The 24385-nt window shown below is 35.4% G+C and overlaps 4 protein-coding genes and 1 long non-coding RNA gene across 10 annotated transcripts; 1 reads left to right on the forward strand and 4 right to left on the reverse strand.

Moving 5' to 3' along the window:
- Positions 1 to 56: 56 nt before the first annotated feature.
- LOC106342821 (65-kDa microtubule-associated protein 2) lies at positions 57 to 3112 on the reverse strand. Its single transcript, XM_013781861.1, has 10 exons — positions 2931 to 3112; positions 2525 to 2619; positions 2248 to 2451; positions 1917 to 2162; positions 1634 to 1849; positions 1412 to 1567; positions 1021 to 1332; positions 858 to 945; positions 624 to 772; positions 57 to 550 (listed from the first exon to the last, which is right to left on the reverse strand). Exons 2-10 carry the CDS (start codon positions 2594 to 2596, stop codon positions 284 to 286), a joined length of 1710 nt encoding a protein of 569 aa, XP_013637315.1. The 5' UTR covers positions 2597 to 2619; positions 2931 to 3112; the 3' UTR covers positions 57 to 283.
- A 209-nt stretch (positions 3113 to 3321) lies between these two features.
- Positions 3322 to 5715, forward strand: LOC106303726 (phosphatidate cytidylyltransferase 3). Of its 2 annotated transcripts, none has more exons than XM_013740045.1 (9): positions 3322 to 3445; positions 3553 to 3878; positions 3946 to 4659; positions 4742 to 4789; positions 4868 to 4954; positions 5044 to 5172; positions 5257 to 5313; positions 5394 to 5477; positions 5562 to 5715. In XM_013740045.1, exons 2-9 carry the CDS (start codon positions 3687 to 3689, stop codon positions 5649 to 5651), a joined length of 1401 nt encoding a protein of 466 aa, XP_013595499.1. In that variant the 5' UTR covers positions 3322 to 3445; positions 3553 to 3686; the 3' UTR covers positions 5652 to 5715. The 2 variants fall into 2 exon arrangements, with proteins under 2 accessions (XP_013595499.1, XP_013595491.1); XM_013740037.1 differs by having other exon boundaries at positions 3650 to 3878.
- A 43-nt stretch (positions 5716 to 5758) lies between these two features.
- LOC106332155 (protein GrpE) lies at positions 5759 to 7023 on the reverse strand. Its single transcript, XM_013770624.1, is given in 6 exon segments — positions 5759 to 6045; positions 6129 to 6289; positions 6348 to 6501; positions 6584 to 6642; positions 6645 to 6865; positions 6958 to 7023. Coding segments are annotated over 6 exon segments (714 nt in total). The 5' UTR covers positions 6978 to 7023; the 3' UTR covers positions 5759 to 5946.
- A 1727-nt stretch (positions 7024 to 8750) lies between these two features.
- Positions 8751 to 10992, reverse strand: LOC106303740 (glutathione S-transferase T3-like). 5 transcript variants are annotated; one of them, XM_013740077.1, is made up of 4 exons: positions 10309 to 10985; positions 10123 to 10239; positions 9956 to 10031; positions 8751 to 8862 (listed from the first exon to the last, which is right to left on the reverse strand). In XM_013740077.1, exons 1-3 carry the CDS (start codon positions 10519 to 10521, stop codon positions 9957 to 9959), a joined length of 405 nt encoding a protein of 134 aa, XP_013595531.1. In that variant the 5' UTR covers positions 10522 to 10985; the 3' UTR covers positions 8751 to 8862; position 9956. The 5 variants fall into 4 exon arrangements, with proteins under 5 accessions (XP_013595531.1, XP_013595537.1, XP_013595517.1 ...); XM_013740083.1 differs by having other exon boundaries at positions 8759 to 10031; positions 10309 to 10505; positions 10908 to 10992; XM_013740057.1 differs by having other exon boundaries at positions 8759 to 10031.
- Positions 10993 to 20313: 9321 nt separating this feature from the next.
- LOC106341813 lies at positions 20314 to 22734 on the reverse strand. The gene is made up of 8 exons (XR_001269769.1): positions 22546 to 22734; positions 22388 to 22465; positions 21915 to 22234; positions 21709 to 21826; positions 21214 to 21371; positions 20998 to 21087; positions 20675 to 20860; positions 20314 to 20608 (listed from the first exon to the last, which is right to left on the reverse strand). It is a non-coding gene; the product is annotated as an uncharacterized LOC106341813 (long non-coding RNA).
- Between the last annotated feature and the right edge of the window lie 1651 nt (positions 22735 to 24385).

Here is a 24385-nt window from a genome sequence, read left to right on the forward strand (position 1 = left end):
TAAATTATTCAATTACCCCCTAAACGTCTTTAAGCATATTACGAATTTCCCCCAGATAAAATAAATAACTCCAATTAGAGCCCTAGCTTTTCTTCATTAAACCGGTCACTTCACATAGTCTTTCTTTCTACCAAAGTTTGGAAAAATATGAGTAAATCAATGATACAGATACATAACATTCTACTCTCACTGAGTCACTGTCTTGTCTTGTTTCTAAAGTGTTTTGTTTCATAAACATCAGTCCTTCCCTAATAGCAACTAACAAAGGCTCAGAGATATCTTGTCACGGTGAAGCTACAACTGGAGATGCATCATCCTCTTTAGAGACTGCTCCAAGGTTAGAAGGTGAAGTCAGCTTGTTGAGACTGTCTCTCTTAGACTTGCTTCCGTTCATGGATAAGCGCTTAATAGGCGTTTCGTTACTCCCTCCTCCGTTAGCTCGTGTTCCCACCGGTTTCTTGGCACTGACGGGTCTTGCAGGGCTCGGTTTAGACCCAAACGCGGAGGTGTCTTGGTCTGTGTGTGGCTGTTCTTGCTGCTTCTTCTGTTCCTGTTCATTAAACAAAGGCAAAGATTAGTTTATAAGAAATTATGTAAACACAACAACAGTGTGAGAAACTAACCTTCTGCCTCCGCTTCTCCTCTTCTCGTTCTTGCCTCAGTATAGTGTACTCATCTAGCATGGCGAGCAAGGGAACACCATCATACTCAAAGGACATACTCTTATCATCTTCCCATGCCCGAGTTTTAGCAACCAATGTGTCAACCATTGCTTGTACAAACACAATATCATAAAATCAGTCAATCTCACTTTGACGCATTGTGAAAAAAAAGCAATAGAGACTCTTGGAAGTTACCGGTAATCTTGCTGACCAGAATCCGAGCTTTCTCAGCTCTCTTGAGATTCAAATGCGCACCACGGCTTGCACTATACCTGTTCTGGTCCTGTTTTCAAGAACAACATTACATTAAAGTCTATGTCTTACTAGTAATGAGTTTGATCTTCTCATTGCATTTTACCAGATTGTAATCTTCGAGCCAGCTCTCTTCCTCACAAGCAGACATCCACTTCTCAACTCGGTCTAATATTTCTTTTCTACTAAACGCCTCTTCCTTAGCCTTGGCAATCTCACCATCCATTTGAGCTAGTAGCTCAGCAGGTTCAGTGTTTCCAGAATCAACCAACGACATGATCCTCTCACGAACCACCTCTTGTTTAATCTCAATATGAGCACGAGCATAGATCTCCTCGAGCTCGGTTTGCTTCTTGAATGCAATCTCCTTCATTCTGCTAGCTTTCAGTTTGTCAAGCCTATCCACTTCCACCTCAGCCTTTCAAGTTTTTTTTAAACAAACAGTTACTTAACTATAAGCATTGGTTGATCGAATATAATATCAAATTCAACAATACCTGCTCGATAAGATCAAGTGCTAGAGCACCAGAGACGGTCACTTCATGAGCTGGAGCTGACATGTTACATATAACATGATCAAAAAGCTCCCTTTCCTCATCAGGAGTGTCCATCAGATTCCATAGATCAGTTAGCTGAGTAGCTAGCTCTTGAAGCTGCACAAAAACACAAGATTCATTACTAACAGGAATCATCAAACTGCAAGATTCATTAGATCTAACCTTTTTAAGTCTTTGATTCTTATCCTCTTTAAGAGTCAAGACAGTCTCGGCCAACGTTGATAGCGTCTCATTGCTAATGCTCTTGTTTTGAACACCATTTGCCTCATCTAAGCTCGGATGAACTTCAGTGACCGTGCTCAAGAAATCTAAACCAAGGACGGCGCATAGATCATGCACTGTGCTCACAAACTCGAGCACCTTGTTCAACCTATCACTCTGTCCAAAAACACAAAAGCAGTTTTTAGTTCTGGTCTGAAAGCAAACATATCAAGTATATATATACCTTCTCTTTCTGGAGCTCTTGGAGTTTGCTCTTGTAGTCATCTAATCTCTTGAGGGACAAGTCAGACTCATCGACCACAAGAGGTCCATTGCTCAAACCTCTGGCAATCTCTTCGCATATCTTCTGAATCTGTGACTGTACACCAGAGAACTCACGGACCCTTTCCTCTTTCTGTTGCCAAAGTTGTTCAAGCGCAGGTGCTATTGCAGAGAGTTGCTCTTTGATCGTTCCTGAAGTCTTATCTGGCTGTAATCAAGACACAAACACATCTGAATAACAACAATCATCTTTTAACAAAAAAATACAAATTTAGATGTGGGAGATTACTTACAATGCCGATATAGCTTTTGTCTCCAAGAGCAGCTATGAGATTGGTGAGTTCAACATTGGCATCAGACAAGGTCTGGAGAAGCTCCGCGCGAGATTTTGCGGCCAGCTCAACCTTCTTCTTGTAAACATTAAGACAATCTTCTTCTATCTGAAGAAGCAGTTTGTCTCGTTCCTCGTCACTCTCCCCTACTTCATCCCATATTTCCTGAAATAAAAGATTGTCTGGTGAGCTCGGGGAACCATACTTTAAAGGTTAAGTATGTGTCCTGCGAAATTACCTGCAACTTCTGGAGTAAGGTGCCACAAGTGATTTCTCCAAGAAGAGGATTTTCTGCTTCTGTCACTGCCATTCTTGTGAAAGCACACAGGTTTCCTTCAGATAGAAAAACACAACACATTTTGTTTAGTGGAAGAACTGAACTAAAACTTTGCTAAGCATCCAATCAAACATGAGACACATTCAAAGCTAACTAATCAAGAGCAACAGAATCTGGAACTTAAGAAGCTCAAAACCCAGTTTTAGCAAGACCCAAAGAAGCTCGAAAAGAGATGGAGATCTCAAGCTCTGACACAGTTTATAACACTGAACTTTACAGAAATCTAGCTGCATTGTTGCTAAAACCAAAGCAAGAATCAAACACTTAAACTAATCGAACTAAAACAGTAGAAGATGGTTTTCTTTACCGAGGTTGTTGTCGGATCCTAGGGTCTATCTGAGTGTTTCCTCTTCTTTTCTAGATCTGAAGCTCTCTGACGAATAGTCAGTCAGTGTTAAGTAAGAGAGAGAGAGAGAGAGAGAGAGTTTAGTAGCATAGGAAACAGAGAACTCTCAAACTCTGGTTATGGAGGTTGGGAACTGGGAAAAGTGGGACCCATGTTCATCCAATGTCTGAACGTCAATAAAAATAAAGGCCTTATGGGCTTTAAACTCCGACCAAGCCCAAATAGAATTAAAACACGTGTCATTTCATTTCCAATGCAAACGCGGCTCTCCACCCAAGAGAAGCGGCATGAATAGTTTATTTGGTTCCTGTCTTCTGATTCGACAAAAGTTTGATGAAACATCTCCGGTAAGCGCTCCTTCTCTTCTTCTTCTTCTTCTTCTTCTCTCTCACCTTTGACATTCCTTCTCGTTCTCCTCTCAATTCACGGTTCCGCTTCTCAACCACCATCATCCAGACAAACAAGCCTGATGTTCTGTAAGTTATGCTTGAATCCGATTTGTCAACCTCTGCTTCTATCTGAATTTTTGTGTATTTTTATTTTTTACAATGGTCTTCTCGTTTTGGTTTGATGAATCTTTTAGATGTATATATGCTTACACATCAAATTTATATCCTCTGCTGATGCGTGTTTTCCAAGTAATCTTGTGTGTATAAGATCAGCCCTATATATTAATCCAGGACATTGGCATTGTAAGAAAATTATTTTCAAAGAGCAATGGAGAAAGATCTGAATCAGAACTCTCCACGAATCAGAAAAATAAGGGATAATAGTTATCCTCCTAACACACCAACCTCTCGGATGAACAACAATAACCAAAGAGATAACCATCCAAACTCTCCAAGGGATTACAATTATAGTCCTAGCTCTCCAACAGCTCGCCTTCGTTGGAGAAACAGATCAAATGAGGTATTTATTTATATATACATTTTCATTCGGTCTATAGTTATGTCCTAATATTCTTGAAATGTCTTAGATTCCAGCTGAGGTGAAAAGAGGCAATGCAAGCAACGTAAGGAACCTCTTACTCGGTGATAAGAACAAGTACAGATCAATGTGGATAAGGACGTGCTCGTCTCTCTGGATGCTCGGAGGAGTTTTCTTTATAATCTACATGGGACATCTCTACATATGGGCTATGGTTGTTGGCATACAGATATTCATGGCGAAAGAGCTCTTCTTTCTTCTCAGAAGAGCTCACGAGGAGCGTCGCTTGCCTGGCTTCAGGCTCTTGAACTGGCACTTCTTCTTCACGGCTATGTTGTTTGTCTATGGACGCATACTTCAGCAGCAGCTGGTCAACACTGTTTCTTCGGATAGGTTTATCTACAAGCTTGTTAGTGGTTTGATCAAGTACCAGATGGTCATCTGCTACTTCTTGTACATTGCTGGTTTCATGTGGTTTATACTTACGTTGAAGAAGAAGATGTATAAGTATCAGTTTGGGCAGTACGCTTGGACGCATATGATACTTATCGTTGTGTTTACTCAGTCTTCTTTCACTGTGGCTAATATTTTCGAAGGGATCTTTTGGTTTCTTCTTCCGGCTGCGCTGATTGCTATGAACGATGTGGCGGCTTACTTCTTTGGTTTCTATTTTGGGAAGACTCCTTTGATAAAGCTGTCTCCGAAGAAGACGTGGGAAGGTTTCATTGGAGCATCGGTGGCAACTACAATCTCTGCGTTTCTTGTAAGTAACCATCTTTTGATCCATTTGTAAAACTTTCTTTTGGGCTCAAGACTGATAGATTATTATATGATTTTTACAACAGTTTGCAAACGTCTTAGGCCAGTTCCAATGGCTTACTTGTCCAAGGAAGGTAACTAAAAAACGAAATGTCCATCACTATGTTTCATTGCAGCCTTTATTTCATTTCTTATGATGCATCTTTTTGTAGGATTTGTCGACTGGTTGGCTTCACTGTGATCCAGGCCCTCTGTTTAGGCCGGAGTATTACCCACTGCCCACTTGGATAGCTTCATTTGTAAGCAACTTAGTTACCCTCTCTTGTGAACCAGCTAATGATGGTGCCTGCCTTATACAAGTCTTGGCTTTGAAAACTTTGCTTAACAGTCTCCATGGAAAGCGATATCGATTCTACCGGTGCAGTGGCACGCTTTCTCTCTTGGTCTATTCGCATCGGTTATAGCTCCTTTTGGAGGTTTCTTTGCAAGCGGTTTCAAAAGAGCTTTCAAGATCAAGGTTTAGAGATTCTCAAATAGTGAAAAAGTTTTGTATCCGCAGATCCAAGAACGAATCCTTACTTAGTTTTGTTTCTTTGGACAGGACTTTGGAGACAGCATACCAGGACATGGAGGATTTACAGACAGAATGGACTGCCAAGTAAGAGCAGCTAACTAATACAGAATGATTGCAATATGATCCCTTCATTGTTACAACTGAGTCTTGTTGCCTGAATTCAGATGGTTATGGCGATTTTTGCATACATCTACATACAATCGTTCATTGTTCACCAGGACTATAGTGTCGAGATGATCCTAGACCATGTAAGAATCATCAGCCCTCACTCTATATCATTATGAAGACAACTGTACGTATGCATATATAACTTTGATTGTATATACCTGTAGATATCGAGAAGCCTGGGACATGAGGAACAGAAAATGCTTTATGCAAAGCTTGGAGACATTCTCCGACACAAATTGCAAGGCGGGTTTTAAGAAGAAGAGTGCAGGTTTTATCACTCTGTTTTCAGTTTCTGTTCTTTTGGTTAAATTTTGGCTGTAATAGACAATGTAAAACCTTTGTTTGTATCTGATTAATTTATCAAAAGAGACTTGGTAGAGCGTGTGTAGCAGGGCTTCCCCTGCAAGATGCCATGTCCAGCAACTTATGGGGGATCTTGTTCATCCAATGAATAAACCAAACGACAAGAGAAAACCATGGCACTGTTAATTGAGTTGCTCGAAACAAAGAACAGTAGTAAAAACTTATGAAAACCAGCTAACTTCTTTTTTAAGCATCAGACTCTTTCTTGTCTTCTTCGCTCTCTCCTCCTTGAGTAACACCAACCTCAGCTGGTCTTATAACTCTATCAAACAACGTGTATCCAGACTGTAGATGTCGACACCCATCGTTAGTTGTTTGTCTGAATACTTTAGAATATGGTATTAAAGAGCAAGTTTCATCTTATTTACCTTGAGGACATGAGCAACCGTGCCTTGTGGCTTAGAAGCATCCGGGACTTGAAACACTGCGTTATGTCTGTTTGGATCAAACGGCTCGTTGATTGGATCATACTTCTCCATACCAAATTTCTTAAATACCTGCAGCAACACACAGATTTGGACAGTCTCATCTACACTGCTTACTTTAGATCTTATACTCTCGACAAAAAAAAGAGGTGAGGTGTTTACCAGTCATCTCCACACCTTCTAAAAGTGTCTTTAAGAGTGGAGTCGCTCCAGCCAAATCTTCTTTCGTAGTGTCAAGCTTTGAAAAGCTTTCCTTGACAACCGAAGAAGCTCTTCCAAGATTATCCGCGACATCCAAAAGGCTCTTTGCAAAATTCTGCAGATCATACACATTTATACATACGTCCTCAGCGTACTAACATAATGAAAGTTGTAAAACAGATTTCTAGTAGACTAACCTGTATGGCATACTTCTTGGTGTTTTCAGCATCACGTCTTGTTCTATCCATAACATTTGCTTAATCTCTTCCTCCTTTTCAGACAGTAGCTCTTCCTTCTCAGCCACCAGCTTCACCAAATCATCCATTGACAACTCCTCCTCTTCTCGAACCTTGGGAGGGTTATGAGTCAAGACCTGATTCGTTTGCATCAGCTGTAGCTTTATCTCCAGTTGTCTTGGAGGAAGAAAAAGAGAACCTTTGAAGTGGAAACGAACCAAGAGGCACCTGAGCTGCAGCAAGCTGGATGCAAAATGGATGAGTTAGCCAAAACCCCACAGAGAATTTATAGCGAAAGAGTGTGAGTGCCGAGCATAAAGTCATTTTATACATACATGGGGGAAGATTCAGACATATTAGATCAACGAAAGTAGCATCCTTTCTAAAAGCCTAGCGATTAAAACACTCGATTGAGGAGATATAAGATACGGATAGTGATATATATATATAAGTAAAAATCTAACCTTTTGTGAGAATTCGTGAACGATGGAGTCAGGGGCGGAGGTAGAGCCAGCAAGGGGGTGGCATGTGCCCCCCATGGATTTTTTTTTTTAAGTTTTTCTTTCGTATTTATAATAAATTTTGGAGAAATTAGATAAATTTGTCCCTCATAAAATCTCAAACCTACAGTTAAAATGTATTTCATTTCTAAAATTTAAAATTTTGCCTCCCATAGTAAAACTTTCTAGATCCACCACTGCCAAGGGTTAGAATAATAGATCTCTCTGATTGAATCTCTGTTGTAAAATGTAAATAATATGCGTCGGACTTACGAAACAAATAATGTAAACTATCAGAAGAATTGTATATGTGACAATGTTTAGATAATAAATGAACATGATGATTTAATGTTAGAATTTTTCAGGTAAAGTTGTACTAAGTTAGGCTGAAAAGAAAATCCTATAATCTTAAAATATGTAGCTCTAAAATTATTGGTTAGATACTCACTACGTATATCATTAATACCAAAAGAATTGTAGAAGTGATGTAAGAGCATCTCCAATGGTGTTACCCACCATTGGAGTCCTTAGCCATATTTTAATTTTTTTTTTCTTTTCTGAATAGTTAAGGACTTTGATCCTAATTATATGTCCAATGGTGTTACTACTATGAAGTCCTTATAATTTTTTTTTTTTTTTAAGAAATTAAAAATTATGAAAGTTGCAAAACATTAAAATTGAAAATTCATTTATTGAATGATTAAATGCAAACATACAATAATTATTCATCTTCATCATTACCAAACTTGTTCCAAATATTTTCTACCAAATCATTTTTCAATCGTTCATGTAACTGCCTATCACGAAGATGAGTCCGTATAAGAAGCATATTAGCGAGATTTGGAGGCATCTCGGAAGTATTGGGTGCATCCACATTCGAACTTCTGGTCGAGGTTCCTTCTTCAAATTCAGATGTATCATACTGAGTGTATCCATTGCGTTCATTTTCTACTACCATATTGTGAAGTATGATACATGTTCGCATAACCATCCCTATCTGTTTCTTGTCCCACAAAATAGCCGGGTTTTTCACTATTGCAAATCGAGATTGCAATACTCCAAAAGCCCGCTCCACATCTTTTCGGGTTGATTCTTGAACTTTAGCAAATAACTCTGCTTTAGGACCTTGAGGAAGTGAGATAGATTGGATAAATGTTGACCATTTTGGATATATACCGTCAGTGAGGTCTTCATCTCCCATATTTCACTATCCTTTCTTAAATCTACAAAAGAAAGTTTGTTAAAACCAAAACCATAGTTGTGCGTACGAATAGTTGGACCATTATATCAACCTTATATATCAGAATCATCTAATTCTAGGTTGTCAATCAATCATTGTATCAACCTTATACAATATCAAATATTCGATGGTGGATTGAAGCCTACTAAAGATTTGAATTGGTATTTTGAGAAGCAACACAAAACTCTACTATCATACTGGCAACACAAACCAGTGACCATACCTGCCGTGAGCATACAAATATGAAGGGAAGGGTTGATGAAACGCAGATACTCGAAATTAAAATTTCATCATAACAAGTTTTTAGTACAAGAAGAGCAAATGAGATAGCTCTTCGCCGAGTCTACAACCAGACTTATAAATACAAAGCTAATAAACAGACAAAGTACCCGTGACTAGGTTCACATGGAAAAATAAGAGAAAAAAACAAGCATCCCGTGAATACATAAGGAAGAGACAGCAGCTTTTGTCTTCGTCAGGCACATGGTCTTGTACATCACCTGAAATAGAGAAAATGAGATGATTAAACATAGTGAAACGAACAGCAAATGTGTACTAAAGTTAGAGCTAACAATCATCACATCATTTCAGACATAAGTTTCATTTTCAGAGCTAATTCCATGTCATCTAGTGGCTCAGTCTTTGCAAGTAAACTCTCTAGCACATTCTGTCTAGAGATTTGTTTTTTGAGCGCCAACAGTCCTTCTATCTTTTCCAATTCTTCTTCTTTTCCACCTTTCTTCTTCTTGCTACCAGCCTTAGCTGCCTTAACTCCTATGGGTCTTTCTTCTGGCTCCGCGAATGACCCTTGAGCATCAGAAGCAACTGCTTTGCGCTTCTCCCGACCGCTCTCCTTCTCGAGATAGGTGGAACACCATTTCACATCATGTCGAAGCTCCCTCCACGCATGTTCCAAGTTGAACTTACTGCCGTGGTCATTGTAGAAGATATCCAAAGCAGCCTTCATCACATCGTTGTCATTTTGCCCGCTCCTCTGCTCCCTCAATGCCATCTCGTAGCAGCCCGAAAATTTACACACCAAATCATTGATCCTAGCCCATCTTTGCTTGCATTGCCCAAGTTCTCTTGGGATTGTCCCAACCAGCTGAGGACTGCAGTTGTAGTACTGTACAATCCTCTGCCAGAACTTACCAGCTTTTTGTTCATTCCCGACTATAGGGTCTTTGCTGGTGTTGAGCCAAGCACCAATGAGGATTATATCCTCCTTTGGTGTCCATTTCTTCCTCTCTTTGACAGTAGACTCATCGGAACATTGGCTGTTAAAGCAAAGGGGTTCCGATGAGTCAAGCTCAACACACCCTTGGCTAGCTAAAAGGTTTACAAAGCAAGTGGAGTTTTCCATTTTCGGATTTCACTCTGTGTTTCTCTTGTAGAAACGCAGAAGATTAAATGGGGATCTTTAGTTCAACTCTATTTAATCCTAGTAGGAAACTGTCCTATCATAACAGCTAGAGAGTGAGTTAATGAAGTTTTCGTTTGAAAGCGAGATTTAATGAAGCAGTATGGATATTATTTGCAAACTCCTACTAATTTCACACGAGGCAGAGATGAAGGATAATTTAATCCACTAACCTCACAGGGCTCTCTCGAGTTCAGCCACACGCATAAGCAGCATTCTCACCTCGTCCTGCAGCATTCTCACCTCGTCCTGAACATACATCATACAGTTATTACAGAACTATAGTCCTACCCACATATAAGTAAAGTCCTAAAGACATAACAGATCACTCATCACTCACCTTAACTGCCTGGCACTCTCTCAGAAGCTTCGCCTGCTCGTGATACCGTTCTTTGAGCCTCTCAACTTCTTCATGAATAGCCGTAACCCATGGTTGCCTGAAATGCAGCCCATCATTCTGCAAAAAAAGATAAACATTTGTCAGAATATGAACCATAAAAATAACCAGATTAATTACAGTACATACCTCAAAGTCTTTGCAGATAAAGTATCTTTTTCCCGGGAGGTAGTCGTACGTATCATCTTCATCAACGGTTTCTTTCGTGATTGATCCACAGGGGCAAATTTTGGGAATCCCCTGTTGCGCATTTGCAACAAAATCGATCATGTTGTAGTACTCTTTTTGTGCTTTCTTATCGCGAAGTTCTTCCTCCATTTCAAAACCTGCAAGGAAAATCATGTTATCAGATTCATAATTAGCTATAAGGATAGCTTAACACAAATGGTTTCGACTATCCTGAACCCGTAATCGATTTACAAATCAATCTCGAACCGTAAAATTATTTATAACTCTTCACGGAACGTAAATCAATCCAGAAGTCAATCCCAACTCAATTTCAAACCCTATATCTATTAAAACCATACGATAGAACTCTCAAACAACAAAGAACCGATTCGAGATGCAGAAAATAACAAACCTAGACGAAAACCGTAAATCGAAAAAAATCCCCAATTCGATTTGAAACCTAAAATCGATTTTTACCACACGATAGAACCCTAGAACTGACTAATCAACATGCATCAACACCTAATCCAAAAATATTGAGTTAAGAGCACGCGATTTACCTTCACCGTTTCACGATCTCTGAATCGCCTTTCGCCTTCGGGAGAGTTTTTTTTTCGAGACGGAGAAAGAGAATGAATGTTTTTTCCACATACGAAACACAACCCCTACCACGACCACTCCCGCCTTGCCACGTGATTAAGGATTTGATCCTTAAACCCCTTAGTTTAGGATCAATCCTTCGGTTACGACATTTTAAAATTATTTTTTTAATTGCTTTTACCTAAGTTATCGCGCTTAGGATTCATCACGAACCCGCGTTGCGGGTGCTCTAAAGGACTCTGTTGCCAAACTTATAAAACAAGTAATGTAAAATATCAAAAGAATTGTATAAGTGAACATTTTTAGATAATAGCATGATGCATATCAAAAAATGTTTAAATATTTTATATAATAAAATAAAATAAACTTCGGATCGTAATTTCAACCCGTCATACGCCAACTGCCGTCTCACACCGCGCTACCCCCTAGTATAAACTAATAAATATTCGTAAAACGATTTTATACGCATATGTGGACAAAATATCTAGTTGATTTATTATTTTTATACAAATCAATTCATACTCTCAGTTGAACACACTTCATTTGATAAGAATATTAGAAACCAGTAACTAATAATAATATAATTTAAGAGTAATACATCCCAATTATCTCTTTTGTAACATTTTTGAAATAGAATAGTAGAAATATGAAATCAAGAATTGATTTGTTGTAAGGTCAAATTTAAAAAAAAAAACATGTGATGTGATGATTGTGGGATTTAACACATCGACGGATGCGTCAACCGCAGGGTGTAGTCCAAGGACCAAGTGAAGGAATAAAGATCTACTAACAAGACTGGTCAGAGCCTTACATTTAGGCTCCTAATACTATGCTTCATTCTAAAGTTCTCTGTGATTTATATTCTTATACATCTAATCTAAAATTATCCTAATAATAAAGGGAAACCATGAAAATATAAGTCTCAAAGCATTGTACAATAAGAGTTACAATAATAACTGATGGGAGTACTAATAAATACAATATCAAGCTATAATCCAAAAACATAGGTTCTCAGACAGTAGCACAAACTTAAAACATGTATAGAGAAAACATAAGGTTTCAGGCAAAGAACCCTTTCCATTCTTCTTCTGGATATTCTTCTGGGAGAATTTTGTATTGTAAATCAACCATATCTCTAAATATTTAATCCTAAACAATAATCACCAAACTCTAAATCCAAATGTTAAAGTATTTTTAATTGAATGTATTTTTGAAAATTGGTAGCGATTTTATGATATTTCGACAAATTTCTCCATAAGATTTTAGAAAATTTAATAATATTAGTTAATAATGTATTGTTTAACACTCTTTTAGAAATACTTTTTGTGACTTCTAATGTATTATTTTTTTTTCATAAAAGCCTGTTTTACTGCTTTTGACATTATTTCTTATAAAACATTACATAACGAGTTTGAAAACTAAAACAATTATGTGTAGTCTATAACCATGTTATTACATAAGACATTTGGTGCTTTGTTGCTTTTGATAAACCATTTGGTTAAGTGTTTACTCATTTTCTAATCTTCCAATGTAAATAAAATTTAATTTTACCTTAAGACATACATTTAGCAATAAAAGCTACAATTTTCCGATCCAAACATTTTTATGTAGACCATGAATTATGGATACCAGAGATTCCAGTCTACAATAGACACTCTCTTAAATAGTCTCGGTTTTTACGGTACTATAATCGGTCTACACTCATCAAACCTTTTATTATTAATATTCCACCAAAAATTATATATAATTCATCATATTTATGCCTTATGATTGACCTATCTATAAAATATTTGAAACTTTTTGTCCAAAGATTTATTTGTCCAAAGATTTATGGTTCCAATATTTGTTAGTTTGTGGACTTTAGCATAACACGTATATATCGTAGTAGTGTATTTTGAAAAGTCGAATTAAATTAGCTAATTAGTTATATCACCAAAGATTTTTTTTTTTTGGTCAAATCACCAAAGTTTAAAGGGGTATAAGTGGCAGTAACTTATATAGGTTTGGTTGATTATATGAGTAAGAGGTTTGTATTCAACATATTTTAGTACAATGATTTTAGAATCTAGAAGATGTATTCAACAATCATCAAACTAACGCCATCAAGAGGTGTTGTAGTCACTAAAGAATTCGAAAAGATTTGATAAAATCATAGAATCATTAAAGCAATTATTTTAATAACTAGGAGGGTGTCCGCGCTTCGCGCGGAATATTTTTTTATTATTGCTAAGAACATGATTTTTTTTGGATAATGTAATTATGTTGTCGTTTTTATTTGTTAAGATCATTATTTGATGTTTTTAGTGTGTTATGTAGTAGGTGATAAGTTAATATATTTTGCGTTTTTTTTAATAATGTGTTGTTGTGTGTATAGTACTTGTTAGTAGTCAAATGAACATCTAACGTAAACTAATATTGAATTTCAATAACTTTGCATCTACACATTTGTTGATTCTAAAATTAACGGTTTCATCGTCAAAATTGTATTATATTTTTTTCATATTTTAGAAAATTATAATTTTTAAGATGTTTTTTGCCCTCTCCCCATATTTTAAAATTGAGCCCTCACCGTCTATGTATTTCGTTACATTTCTGGTGTGCGGTGCTTCTCACCATCACCGGAAAAAGGCTCACATTTTTCTCTTGCTCTTCTTGCCTTCTTCACCTATGAGATTATATGGTATTTGTTGCAGATTGGGTTTATGAGTTTTCAGTTGTTCGGTTGCTTCCCACGGCATTGTAGGCTGTTCCAGTCAATATTGATTGCTCCTCTTCTTCCTTAGATTTCAGGTGATGTTAGGAACTGCATCTCCTTGGTTGGGTCAGAGTTTATTCGTCTTTGATTTTGTATTCCTCGTCGTTGGCTTACCGTCAATAGTCTCTTCTCGTTTTGGTTTTCAATATTTAGTTTTTGGTGTTCTGACTTCTATGCTCTCTTTCATAGCTCGAGGACGGCTCCATATTTTTCTGATTTCGCTCCGTCTCCCTTTCCCTCTCTATTCTTGCATCTCTTTGCAGCTTTCATTGCATCTCTGGTGGCTCTCCCTTTCACCATGTTTGCCACTCGAGATTTGGATAATGTTTTCGTTCGTGTATGCTATGTGGGCTTGGAAGGTTATTTCTGGTCTCAAGTTTAGTCTCTGATTTTTTGGTGGTTGTATCCCATTCTCCCTCTCTCAAGTTGTTTCTTTTATTTCCATGTTTTTCTTGGTATAGGTGTGCGGAGTTAGTCTCTTGGAGTTTTGGTCTCTTCTATCCAGAGCTTTGTGGTTTTTCAGTTGCATGTCGGCATGTATGTTCTTGTTTAGTTTGTGAGGTGTTTCTTACTTTTTAGCTACTGGTAGTGATTCCGGTGTTTTAGGCATATATTTTTCTGTTTTTTGGTGGCTTTGGCCTTTCAATTATTATTCTCCCTTTGGCCCGTTTTCTTAGTTTATGCGTTGGTTGTCTAGTTTCTTATTCTTAATTTGATTATCTTATGATACTAATAGTGACATAAATATAATTTGTAAATGAAGTAATAAAAATTAGTAAAAATAATAAAATGATGAAAAGTCTTGTTATTTTTAGGTGTGAATAAATTAAATATTTAAAATATATTTATATTATTTTATTTATTTCTTGAATTTTAGAGACCAATAAATGTGAGAAGGATTAGATAATACAAAACTAAAAATTGATAGAGAAAATTGCAATAATTTAAAAGAAGAAGAATTTAAATACAAAAAAAAAAACATGAGGACACATGTCAACAAACCCCCCTTCCACATGTCATAAGAAGGGAAAAAACCAACTTTATATATATAGATAATAGATTTTTTAAGTTATTTTAAAATCATCAAAATAATATCATCCAGGGGTGTTGTAGTCACTAACGAATTAGAAGAGATTTGATTTTTCTGAGTTTTCAGATGACTTTCTATGATTTGAAAGTTTAATACTCCCTCCGTTTCAAAATATACGATGTTTTGAAGAATTTTTGATGTTTCAAAAATAAATGATGTTAGATATTTTTATTTTAATCTTTGTTTTATTAAAAATTATGTGACCAATGATGTTTAATACTTATTTTTAAAGATTGGTTAAATTAGTTTTGATTTATATTTTTAATATCACTTTTTTAAGAAATGATGTATACCTTAATTCTTATGCATACATTCAAAACATCGAGTCTTTTGAAATAGATGGAATATGATTTTTGTTAAATCATACTAGTATTTCATCTAAAACTATGATATTTAGATTTTTATTTTTTAAAACTAAGAAAAACATTCGAACACTCTAAAATCACTTCAAAACTCACCACTTAAAACATTTTCAATAATTTCAGAATAATTAATAATAAAGGTTAACAAAGAACATGGATATCTCAAGGCATTATACAATAGTAAGTAGTAACTGTTGTGAGTATTAAGAAATACAATATAAAGCTAAAAACATAGGTTCTCAGACAGTATTACAAAGTAATGATAATACAAAACATGTTTGGAAAAACACCAATATAAGCTCTAAAATAATCTACATTTAAACAAAATATATGGCAAAAAAATCCGGACACGGCGGAAAAATCTCTAGTACATATAGTCTCCAAATTCTTCATTATAAATTTCTATGAGATTTATATTCTTATAAATCTAAATAAAATTAACTAACCTAATAATTAAGGTTAACAAAGACCACTATTCACGTTAGCGATTGTTTATATATAATGGCCACGAAGTCTGGCTCCTCGCCGGAAGAGTGGCGGCGGCGGAGAGAGAGGAGCGTAAACCCGCGCTGCGGGAAACTCGCGAAAGAATTCTCGAAGCAAACATCACAGAGAAAAGAAGGCAGAGAAAAGAAGGCAGAGATCAAGACGAAGACGAGATGATAATCGAATCGAATTGTGTTTTGAGGAAAATGCTCAGGTCCAGAGGCGGAGGCACACAGACACAGAGACGTGGTTTAGTGTGGAGAAGAGAGTGCTTGTTTACGTAAATACCCCCACCGATGCACGACTGATGCCGTGGACTGATGCCTGAGCTTGTGAGGGTATTATTGTCAATATAGCAACTAGGAGATTTGAGAACCCTCTTCTGTGATCAGAGGCGCTCGTCCTAGTATATTTTTTTGGACAGACAAAGACCAACTTTTTGGATAAGCTGTACGATGTAACTTATGCCCGGACTTCTTCTCTCTCTCGTGTTAACTTCTCTGGATTCTTTTAAGTGTTTACTAATGATGTTTTTTGAAGAATGATTTATAACTTTTCCTGATGCTGATGATGCTTTTACTTGGCAAAAATTATCAGCATGTTTATATATAATTCAGACTAGAGATTGACCCGCACGCATGTGCGGGTGTTAATTTTTATGGTTTTATAAATTTTTATTCGTTATTTTATCATTAGTGTTATATATTTAAGATATGTCGTCGTATAACTAATTGTATTCAAAATATTTGGATTGAATCGGGTAATAACTATTCGTTGTTTTAGATGTACATGTTTTTAAGTCGGGTACAAATCGGTTCTTATCGGGTCGGGTCTATTCGGGTCGGTTCTTTTCGGATCCGGATCTATTCGGGTCAGTTCCTTTTCAGTCCTGGTTCTTTCGGGTAAAAAAAATTTAGACCCAAAAAGTACTTGTAAATTTTTGATCCGGTTCCGGGTTGGATATTTTTGAGTTGGTTCCGGTTCGGGTCTTCGAGTCCAGGTTAAAATGACCAAGAAAGACATTGAATGAAAAAAAAAATGCAAGTAAGAATGTATAGCAAATAACTCTGTTTTCGGCTGAGTGTTTAGCCATTAACAGGTTATTTAGCTGTTGAGTTATAATACATAATAAGTAGTTGAACATTAATTTTGACTTAGTCCCATTCAAAAAGAAGTCAGGACCTACTCAACTACTCTAAGTAATTCAGCATCTTAACTAACAATATTGCAACCAAAATGTGTTTCAATTTTGTATGGTTTAATGTGTTATTAGGCAATGACATTTTCTACCTTATTAAAATAGTATCTATATTATTAAAACTGAAGTACACTTTAGTGCTGTTTGGAAACATGAATAGTACTATAACTGAAAATTGTTGGGAAACAAAGATAGTAGTATTACATTAATTGTATTTCCATATTTCACTCATATTAATTATATTGTCTTAACAATATTTCACATCATTAATTATATTACCATAATAATAATAGTGTAGATTTTTATTTAGTAGTTAATCAATATTAATTTTGTGCCAATTATAAAATCAAAAAAGTAAAATAATTGAGTTTTGCATAAGGTTAAACGTTTGTTTTAGTTTGTTTTACTAGAAATTTTTTTTTCAATCAGTGGAAAATTACGTAGCCAAAAACATAATTCAAAGACATGTTTAGTGAATAAAATCATAACTTAAATCAAAATAATAAAAATGAATTACATTCATTGTCACTTAATTTTTTACTCAATATAATTGCTTACTAAATAAAAAAAACTCTTTTTATTTTACTTAATTTAGCAAAACACATAAAAATATCATTTCTATTAGTTTATAAAATCAGTTAGGCATGAACACTAGATATCCACTTAGGTACGAGTTGTTTCTTTCGGGTATCGTTTTTTTTGTTTTAAAATTACTCACTCCTTGAATATTATAAATTTATGTGTAGGTTTTGAGTTGGATCCTTTTGAGTCTGGATGAGTTTGGTTCTGATATATATGACCCTAAAATATCTAAATAACCAATGTATTTGAAACGAGTTTGAATATTTGTACCAAAAATAACCATATTATCTGATTCGATCCAGATCTTTTGAATACAATTAGTTATATTACGACATATCTAAAATATAAAACACTAATTATAAAAAACAAATATTAATGTATAAAAATATAAGTATAGTTTTATTTTAGTAATTTCATTAATTATATTACTTTAACAATATATCACATCATTAATTATATTTAACGTAAAAGTAATAATGTAGATTTTTATTTATTAGTTAATCAATATTAACTTTGTGCAATTATAAAAAAATAAAAATGTAAAATAACTGAGTTTTGCATATGGTTAATAGTTTGGTTTAATATGTTTTACTAAAACTTTCTTTTGTCTTAGTTCCAATTGGTGAAAAATTACATAGCAAAACACATAATTCAAAGGCATAGTTTATCTGAACAAGATAATAATTTAAATCAAAATAATTAAAAAGTATTACATTTACTGTCACTTAATGTTTCACTTCATATAACTATTTTACTAAATAAAAAATTCTTTCTATTTTTCTTATTTTTGCCAAATATATAGAAAGAGTTTCTTTTTTAATCTATTTGCAAAATCAGTTAAGTATGGACATTCGGATACTCATTGAGGTACAAGTTTTTTTTTTAAACTATTTGCAAAATCAGTTAAGTATGGACATTCGGATACTCATTGAGGTACAAGTTTTTTTTTTAAACTATTTGCAAAATCAGTTAAGTATGGACATTCGGATACTCATTGAGGTACAAGTTTTTTTTTTAAACTATTTGCAAAATCAGTTAAGTATGGACATTCGGATACTCATTGAGGTACAAGTTTTTTTTTTAAACTATTTGCAAAATCAGTTAAGTATGGACATTCGGATACTCATTGAGGTACAAGTTTTTTTTTTAAACTATTTGCAAAATCAGTTAAGTATGGACATTCGGATACTCATTGAGGTACAAGTTTTTTTTTTAAACTATTTGCAAAATCAGTTAAGTATGGACATTCGGATACTCATTGAGGTACAAGTTTTTTTTTTAAACTATTTGCAAAATCAGTTAAGTATGGACATTCGGATACTCATTGAGGTACAAGTTGTTTCTTTCAGGATTAATTGTTTTGGATTTTTGATTTTGATGTGTAGAAACATAAAAATATTTAATTAACCAATATATCTGAAAAGAGTTTGTATATTTGTACCAAAAATAATCTTATTACCCGATTCAATCCAAATATTTTGAATACAATTAGTTATACGACGACATATCTTAAATATATAACACTAATGATAAAATAACGAATAAAAATTTATAAAACCGTAAAAATTAACACCCGCACAGGCATGCGGGTCAATCTCTAGTCTGAATTATATATAAACATGCTGATAATTTTTGCCAAGTAAAAGCATCATCAGCATCAGGAAAAGTTACAAATCATTCTTCAGAAAACATCATTAGTAAACACTTAAAAGAATCCATAGAAGTTAACACGAGAGAGAAGAAGTCCGGGCATAAGTTACATCGTACAGCTTATCCAAAAAGTTGGTCTTTGTCTGTCCAAAAAAATATACTAGGACGAGCGCCTCTGATCGGAGAAGAGGGTTCTCAAATCTCCTAGTTGCTATATTGACAATAATACCCTCACAAGCTCAGGCATCAGTCCACGGCATCAGTCGTGCATCGGTGGGGGTATTTACGTAAACAAGCACTCTCTTCTCTACACTAAACCACGTCTCTGTGTGTCTGTGTGCCTCCGCCTCTTGACCTGAGCATTTTCCTCAAAACACAATTCGATTCGATTATCATCTCGTCTTCGTCTTGATCTCTGCCTTCTTTTCTCTGTGATGTTTGCTTCGAGAATTCTCTCGCGAGTTTCCTGCAGCGCGGGTTTACGCTCCTCTCTCTCCGCCGCCGCCGCTCTTCCGGCGAGGAGCCAGACTCCGATATTAGAGATTGATAAAAAAATGAAGAATAGCATGTGCCATATAGTCCCTTGGGGCCCTCATCTTCATATGACTTGACCAAGTATGTCTTCAAACTACAGTTGTAATGTAAGCTATTTCTCTAGTTCTGTAGTTTCTAAATGCTATTATGTAAATGTTTTCTATGCGTGCCAAATGGAAATCAGAAAGTAAAGCAGAAAACGAATTGCTTACTCATAGCTGAATAGCAATTGCTATGGAGCTTAAACTTTTGAATACCCATAAATCTTTCTCAGTAGATTTTGTTAGATTATTGGCTTATAAAAAATATCGGTTTAAATTAAAAGGGGCAAAATATTCATAACAACACGTATAAAATGATAATATCTAACAAAATCTATTTAACAAAATAAAACTGTTAAACTTACTATTTTACTTGAGTTTCATACCCTATCATATCAAATAATTTGTTAAAAAAGATTGTAACAATTTTAAAATTTGTAAAAGAAAAATAATGAATAATTTAAACTAATATTATAATTGCTTAACTACTTATATATTTATAATATATTATACATCTAAATTAAATTTAACATATTAAATATATAATCAAAATTAAAATTAAAACAAAAAAAATTGCATAAGCTAATAATCCAACAAAATCTATTTAACAACATATATTCTGCTATAGATGAAAAATGCATAAGCCAATAATCTAAAAGCAGAAAAAAAATAAAAACCCAAACTTGTCCATAAAGAAGCAAACTCAAATGCCAAAAGAGTCAAAACACCAGAGTATAAATAGCAAAAGCGTACTTGCTCATAAAGAAAACATCTTGATTATTATTAGAAAAGGGAAACATGCAACTTTCATCCTGCAGTCACTTAAGCCTTCCGAGCCCTCTTCACCTTAGCAGATGGTCCTCCAGACTTGCTACCTCCACCAAAGTCCATCTTACGCTTCACCAAGCCAGTATTGTTGTCATCTCCATTGTTGTTGTCACCTCCATTGTCATCGTCACCACCCTATACAGTGAAATCAGGTTAGTTTCATGCACAATAGAAACGATGGGGATAATATAAAAGTATTACATCATCAGCAAAATCAGGCTGTGGCTCGCGGTCGCCCTCGCTGAGAATGCGTGAGATGGTGAAGCTTTGATGATTTGCCGTGAAATTATACGGGCCCACCTTCACCTGGAATGTGAATGACCTTCCCTCCATGTCTCGAACGAACGGGGGAGCGTCAGCTTCTTCGGGGTTGACACCATCACCAGCCTGCATGTACAACGAACTATTCACTAAGTAGATATTCAGTTCACAAAGAAGCACAATATAGAAGAAGGTACAACGAAACTATTCAATTAGTAGACATTCAATTCAAAAAAAAAAAAGCACAATATAGAAGAACGTACCAAGAGGTTGACAGCTTCGCCATAACTCCATCAAACGCAACAAACAAAGCCTCACCAGTACTGTCTGCAATGGACATTTCCACACGGTACCTAGCATAAATGTATCAAATCACACGGTTGGTCCAATGGAGATTTCAAAAGTGATCAGAGCGAAATGTATCAACTCACACAATAGGTCCAACGTAAATCATAAAACTACTCAGAGTTAGGACGTACCGAAGAACACCAACCGCATTGGTATTGTTGCAAGACTGGCACGTGAGGGTTGAGACAGACCGGTGGAGTTTCTTGAAACACTTTGAACATGAAACATAGCACCACCCTTTGTCCAACTTGACTCCAGTAACCTTTCCACTGCAAATGAAATCAATGTCCTGCATGATTGTAAAGGCACACACATTAGATGATTGTATTAAACGCTCCGGTCTAGCTAGCTATATAGATGCAGAACCGTATCAATGCAGAGACGAACACATTAGAAGTTTGCATGCTACCAAAGTAGTGACGTGAAATAAACAATTTTCTATACTTCTATACCTCAATTATATCATAGAAGATGCAGGGGCTTGTGAAAGGATGAGCTTAAACGAATTAGTCAAGATAAAAAAAAAAAAAGCTTAACACAATAACCTAACGGCCTAATTGCATGGGAACATTACGTACAAATTTTGTTAAATTTCGGTAGAGAGTATCACAGTTATGGTAGCAAACCTGAGACGCAGCAGTGAGGACAAAATCGTTGAGCTCAGATATGCTCAACTTCTCCACCTTAGCATAACTCTTCAGCAGTGGAGCCACTGGTGCCAGTCCCGTGCTTTGCTCAACCAACCTGCAAACAAAGATAACAACGGACATATGTACAGATCGGAATTAATATAATCAGATAATGCTTAAAACAAAGTCTCGCGAAACGTTACTCGTAAAACAATCTTTTTCGCCCGCATATGTTGCTTTGTCAAAATAGATATGCGTGTCGGATGTGGCGTTCAAAAACAGCTCGGAAGCTGGTTGTTGGAATTAGCAAGTCCAAGCAGCTCACTGTAGTTACGGTTCAGCGATCTTCTTGAAAGAGGTTGACTCGGCAAAACGGATCAAAATATGGGAGTCCGACAGACGGTAGTTCTGGTTACATCGTGTGACCTCAAAATCCAGTGAGAGAGTAGACCGAACCCGCCTCCAGATTAGGCTGATGTGCTGCGAGACGGTTAACATTCACAGTAGCCGGCATCATGGTCGACTGGAAACAAAACAAAACAGAGATCTTATTAACAAATCAGAGGGAAGATGCGCTAAGATGAAAACATAAAAAAAAAACACACACACATAACTGAAATCACAATTTAAAGTATTCAATTGGTAAAGCTAAATAAATGGGGATTTTAGAACAAACCTGAGAATCAACTAACAGCACCCATGAGTTCTCCACCACGGCAGACGTTCTTGGCCTCCCAGAAGCGGAGCAAGCGCACTGGAGATCGGAAAGGAGAACCAAAACGTTAGCCATATCAAAGAGCAAGAGTACAAATGAAATGTATCAAGCTAGCTTACCTTTATATAGTGACTCCATCGTCATCTGCAATTAAAATCCATCCCGCATTGAATCTACATCGTGGCCGAGTTTAATGGGAGGTTTGAAGGTCATCGATCGGTTTTGAGGAAGATGAGACGTCGACGGCGCTAAGGTGTAGTCTCTCCCTGCCTAACCTAATAGCCAAAACACAGCGTATAATAACATGTGTGAGAGGCCCAATTAGACTGATAAACCCAAATACTTAAAAACCCCAATTTTATAAGAAGAGAGAAAAGAAAAGAAACGTAAACCCACAGATGATCGATTAAATGAAACGCAATATTACGTGCGTTTGGACACGTGTCCTTCCCTGGTTAAACTATTTTTTGAACGTGAATTGCGGAGAAGAGTCTCGACCTTTTTTATATGTTACTACCGTTGGCCCGGGATTTTCCTGTTTTTTTTTTTTAATTTTAATTATTGCAAGTATATTTTATTATAATGTATATTGACATATGTTACAAGAATATAAGTTTAATTCATATTGATTTTTAAATTTTTAGTTCTTAATATTTGTGATTTTTTTTGTTACGACAAATACTACAATATGATACAAATATATAAAAATAATAGAATCTTTGTTATGATCTGGATATTAATTTATCTTGATTATATATAAATAATTATTAAAAGTGTACTTTGGGTTTAAAACCGTTAAATTCATAACTTTCAAGAGAATTGGAAAATTTATTTTGATATATTTATAATCAATTTTTCCCCTTCATCTTAGAGCTATTTTTGATTTATTTCTGCCATCTATATTTTTTTTGCTATATATAATCAATTTTGAACAATGACCTTAATCATATTATGAAAATACTATTGTTTTTTTCATAATTGGCTGTTGAGCAAAATAGTTATTGACAAAGTATAACAAATTATGTTATGTACTTAAAAGTTTATATAGTTGTCTTTGGATTACACATGATAATGCATGATATGATATGTAACCGAAGTTTTTTCTAAGAATAAAAAAAAACAATATAGACAACCAATTTAAGCCACCTCAAATATTTCTAGTCCATGCAGTGTAGTTTGTCCACGTGAATTCATAACAAAATGGGATATCCTGCACTCGGCGTATGAACTTTGGTTTGCTATCCCATTTGTCCACGTGAATTCATAGCCGAGGTATAAATGCATACTTTGTATATAGACAACCAATCGGGTCGTGTAATAAATTTTCTACTAACCGAATAACAACTAAACTCATTTAACGAACTATATATATAATTGTTTTTCACGTTTAGCTAAGAAATTAATGATACAAAATTATCTGTGAGTGTTGCCAACTCAATGAACCGCATCAGATTTGTGTAGTCTATTATATGTTTTTCTGTTCTTCCATTTATCTAAATAATAAACACAAAAGATCTGTGTCTTGCAGGTTTTTTCCTCAAATTTGTTGTAATCGTTGTTTAACAGAGGGGTAAAAAACACAGAGATTTTTTTATTTTTTTATAAACTAAAAAACACAAAGAATTATGAAAAGAGAAAAAAAAAAGAATCAGCAGAAATAAATAATGAGGTTTTTTACTAAACTTGATGCATTAAATTTTAAAGTAACCAAAGTTTACAATTGAAGATAAGGTCTTACAATTGAGAATCATGTATTTCTAACAAATATATGGTTGGTAAAGAGCTTCCTCGCCACTACGACCCATATTTTTTCCTCCCTCTAACAAAGGTCCATTACATTTCTTAGTACTTTTGAGTTGGTTTTATTGCTCTTCCTCGCCGAGTCCTTTGAGAAGGATACCCATTTCAAATCCTGATAATAGGTTTTTCTGCCTATTGCAAATGTTGTAGTGTAGGGGG

This window comes from Brassica oleracea, chromosome C1 (genome assembly GCF_000695525.1).
Source record: "Brassica oleracea var. oleracea cultivar TO1000 chromosome C1, BOL, whole genome shotgun sequence".
In the NCBI taxonomy this organism is placed as follows: Eukaryota; Viridiplantae; Streptophyta; class Magnoliopsida; order Brassicales; family Brassicaceae; genus Brassica; species Brassica oleracea.

Excerpts from the sequence above, each read along its gene's own strand:
- LOC106303726 (XM_013740045.1), top strand. The coding sequence starts at position 3,687 with ATGGAGAAAGATCTGAATCAGAACTCTCCACGAATCAGAAAAATAAGG. Across the intron at positions 4,660-4,741 it reads CTACAATCTCTGCGTTTCTT|TTTGCAAACGTCTTAGGCCA; the intron begins GTAAGTAACCAT and ends TTTTTACAACAG. Across the intron at positions 5,173-5,256 it reads AAAGAGCTTTCAAGATCAAG|GACTTTGGAGACAGCATACC; the intron begins GTTTAGAGATTC and ends TTCTTTGGACAG.
- LOC106303740 (XM_013740063.1), bottom strand. The coding sequence starts at position 9,725 with ATGGAAAACTCCACTTGCTTTGTAAACCTTTTAGCTAGCCAAGGGTGT.
- LOC106342821 (XM_013781861.1), bottom strand. The coding sequence starts at position 2,596 with ATGGCAGTGACAGAAGCAGAAAATCCTCTTCTTGGAGAAATCACTTGT. Across the intron at positions 1,333-1,411 it reads CACTTGATCTTATCGAGCAG|GCTGAGGTGGAAGTGGATAG; the intron begins GTATTGTTGAAT and ends AAAACTTGAAAG. Across the intron at positions 946-1,020 it reads GGCTCGAAGATTACAATCTG|GACCAGAACAGGTATAGTGC; the intron begins GTAAAATGCAAT and ends TCTTGAAAACAG.